Source organism: Lathyrus oleraceus, chromosome 5, assembly GCF_024323335.1.
Source record: "Lathyrus oleraceus cultivar Zhongwan6 chromosome 5, CAAS_Psat_ZW6_1.0, whole genome shotgun sequence".
In the NCBI taxonomy this organism is placed as follows: Eukaryota; Viridiplantae; Streptophyta; class Magnoliopsida; order Fabales; family Fabaceae; genus Lathyrus; species Lathyrus oleraceus.
The window spans coordinates 367,268,249-367,270,483 of NC_066583.1; the positions used below are offsets into that span (position 1 = coordinate 367,268,249).

At 42.5% G+C, this 2,235-nt stretch overlaps 1 protein-coding gene across 1 annotated transcript; it reads right to left on the reverse strand.

The window, feature by feature from the left end:
• Positions 1-551: 551 nt before the first annotated feature.
• On the reverse strand, positions 552-2,019 carry LOC127080750 (uncharacterized). The gene is made up of 3 exons (XM_051021052.1): positions 1,424-2,019; positions 1,042-1,179; positions 552-960 (listed from the first exon to the last, which is right to left on the reverse strand). The coding sequence occupies exons 1-3, from the start codon at positions 2,017-2,019 to the stop codon at positions 552-554; spliced, it is 1,143 nt and encodes a 380-aa protein (XP_050877009.1).
• Positions 2,020-2,235: the final 216 nt, after the last annotated feature.

Genomic DNA, 2,235 nt, shown 5'->3' on the forward strand with positions numbered 1-2,235 from the left:
TCTCCATTTTCCCTTCTTCAACCCTGCCTGAGTCCATTTGTCCTCAGGGACTTCTGCTGGAAGTTTAAACATAACTCCTTTTGCCCTTGGGTGAGGGCTGTCTGGCCTCCTAGGAACTCCCCTCTTGTCATATATGTACATATTCAGGTTACCTCCATGTCCGTCCCAACCTTGGTTAGATGGGATTCTCTCGAACGCTTCAGCTAATTCTCTGTTGTACACTGCCCCACATCTGGGACACATCAAGCATTCTGTTTCGTACTTGTAGCAACGCACAATAAAACCAAGAAGGCTTTCTCCAGGCTTGGGATACACCTTCTGTAGTTGGCTTTCCTTCCTCCAGTTTCTCTCAGTCTTTGTTCGTTGCCATCTTTCATAGTCCTCATCCACCCTTCGACATATCCTGATGCTACACCTTGGGCATAACAACATGTCAGAATTTCTTTTGTGACATCTTCAAAGATATTCACACAGGCTTTCATTGGCTTTGGGATATCCAAATTGCATCCCCTCTTGCTCCATCTTCAGACATCTCTCCACTTCCTCCATTTCTAGGGGGTTTGGTTCATATCCACCATGTTGACACCTAGATTGGCGCCATCAGTAATTGAAATTTCCTCAAATTTCTTCCTTAGGCCCTGAGTAGCCTCAGTTGATTTCCCATTAAGACCTTCAGTGGCCCTTGGTTCGACATTAGCAACCTGTTCACCTTTGACAGAAATTCCAAAGGGAACATCGTTATTTAGGCCATCAGTAGCCTGCTTTCTGTCTAGCGCATAGCCTTCAGTTCCTGTTTCCTTCACAGCCTCCACTTCCCCTATGTCAATCATGTTGATTTTGACAGGTTCAGCATAATTTGTGTCAGCAATGTTGAGGGGATCAACGTCAACCTTCATCTGGTTTTTCCCCTTGTCAGCGAACTTGAGGCGGTCATCCTTAATTGCATTCTGAATAAGATCCCTGAAAAGAAAGCATTATGAGGTTTTATGGCCTAAAAAATTGTGATATTTACAGAAGCCTCTTTTCTTCCGTTGTTCTAACAGAGGAATTTTGGTATTAGGAGGCACTATCATTTGGCCATCTTTTACTAATAGATCGAAGATTTCGTCACATTTGGTAACATCAAATGTGTAAGTCTTTTTAGGAAATCTATCATTCTTTTCAGTTTCGACAGGGTTCCTGCCATTCGTAGGTGTAAGTAATTTACAAGCATAAGGTGGCGCTTCTTTTAATTCAGCCAAATCTACTTCGAATTCCTCGAGACCATAAGGGTCATTAGAGATTTCAGACTCCCCATCTTCGAATTCGACATAAGCAACCCTTTCTTTCTTATAATTCTTATTCTCTCTGGCCTTTTAAGCGTTCGACCTATCGAACCCTGTCTGCTAATTGGGCCATATCCCTTAGATACTGGGTATCTAACTTTTTCCTGATGGAATAGTCTAAACCTCCAGCGGCCATTTCGACCGATTCATGTTCAGGCACTAATGTGAAGCATCTAGATTTTAACAAACGGAACCTATTCAGATAATCATCTATAGGTTCAGTGAATTTTCTTTTGATACTGGCTAATTCCTTAAGACTTATCTTAGTTTGGCCCATGTAGAATTGTTCATGAAATAATCTTTCCAAATGGGGCCAAGTATCTATGGAATTTGGTGGCAAAGTTGTAAACCACGTGAAGGCATTCTTCGTTAAAGAACTGGGAAAATATTTCATTCTTAGGTTCTCACTATTCGCCAAATCCCCTGCCTCAGTCATGTATCTGGCTATGTGTTCTATAGTGGATTCACTAGTGTCCCCTGAGAATTTGGTGAACTTAGGGATTTTACAACCCCTTGGTAATTCAGTTAGGACGTATTCTGATAAGGGAGAGGAATAATTTGGCCGTCGAAGTCCTGTATTCAGACCATTCTGGGCCATGATTCTCTCTATCATAGTAGTTAAGTCATTTTCCATCATGTTTTCTCGCCTAACCCTATGAATTACTTCGTCTGCATCCTGGTCTCTATTAACCATTATTACTCTCCTAGGTTATTCTTCAGGGACTTCCCGTCGAACTGGCTGTTATTCTAATCTTGCCCCCATGACCCTTTCGTCAGGCGCTTGTCTTGGTGGTCGAACCTGATTTATAGTTGGTTCTTCTTCCTGGATTATAACCTGGTTTGGTCTGTGTCAAACAGAGGATTGTGGGGCGCCTAGGAAATCTTCTATGCGTCCCATCTGCGCTGATAG

Excerpts from the sequence above, each read along its gene's own strand:
- LOC127080750 (XM_051021052.1), bottom strand. The coding sequence starts at position 2,019 with ATGGTTAATAGAGACCAGGATGCAGACGAAGTAATTCATAGGGTTAGG. Across the intron at positions 1,180-1,423 it reads GACTATTCCATCAGGAAAAA|GAACCCTGTCGAAACTGAAA; the intron begins GTTAGATACCCA and ends TACGAATGGCAG. Across the intron at positions 961-1,041 it reads CCTAATACCAAAATTCCTCT|GGATCTTATTCAGAATGCAA; the intron begins GTTAGAACAACG and ends CTTTCTTTTCAG.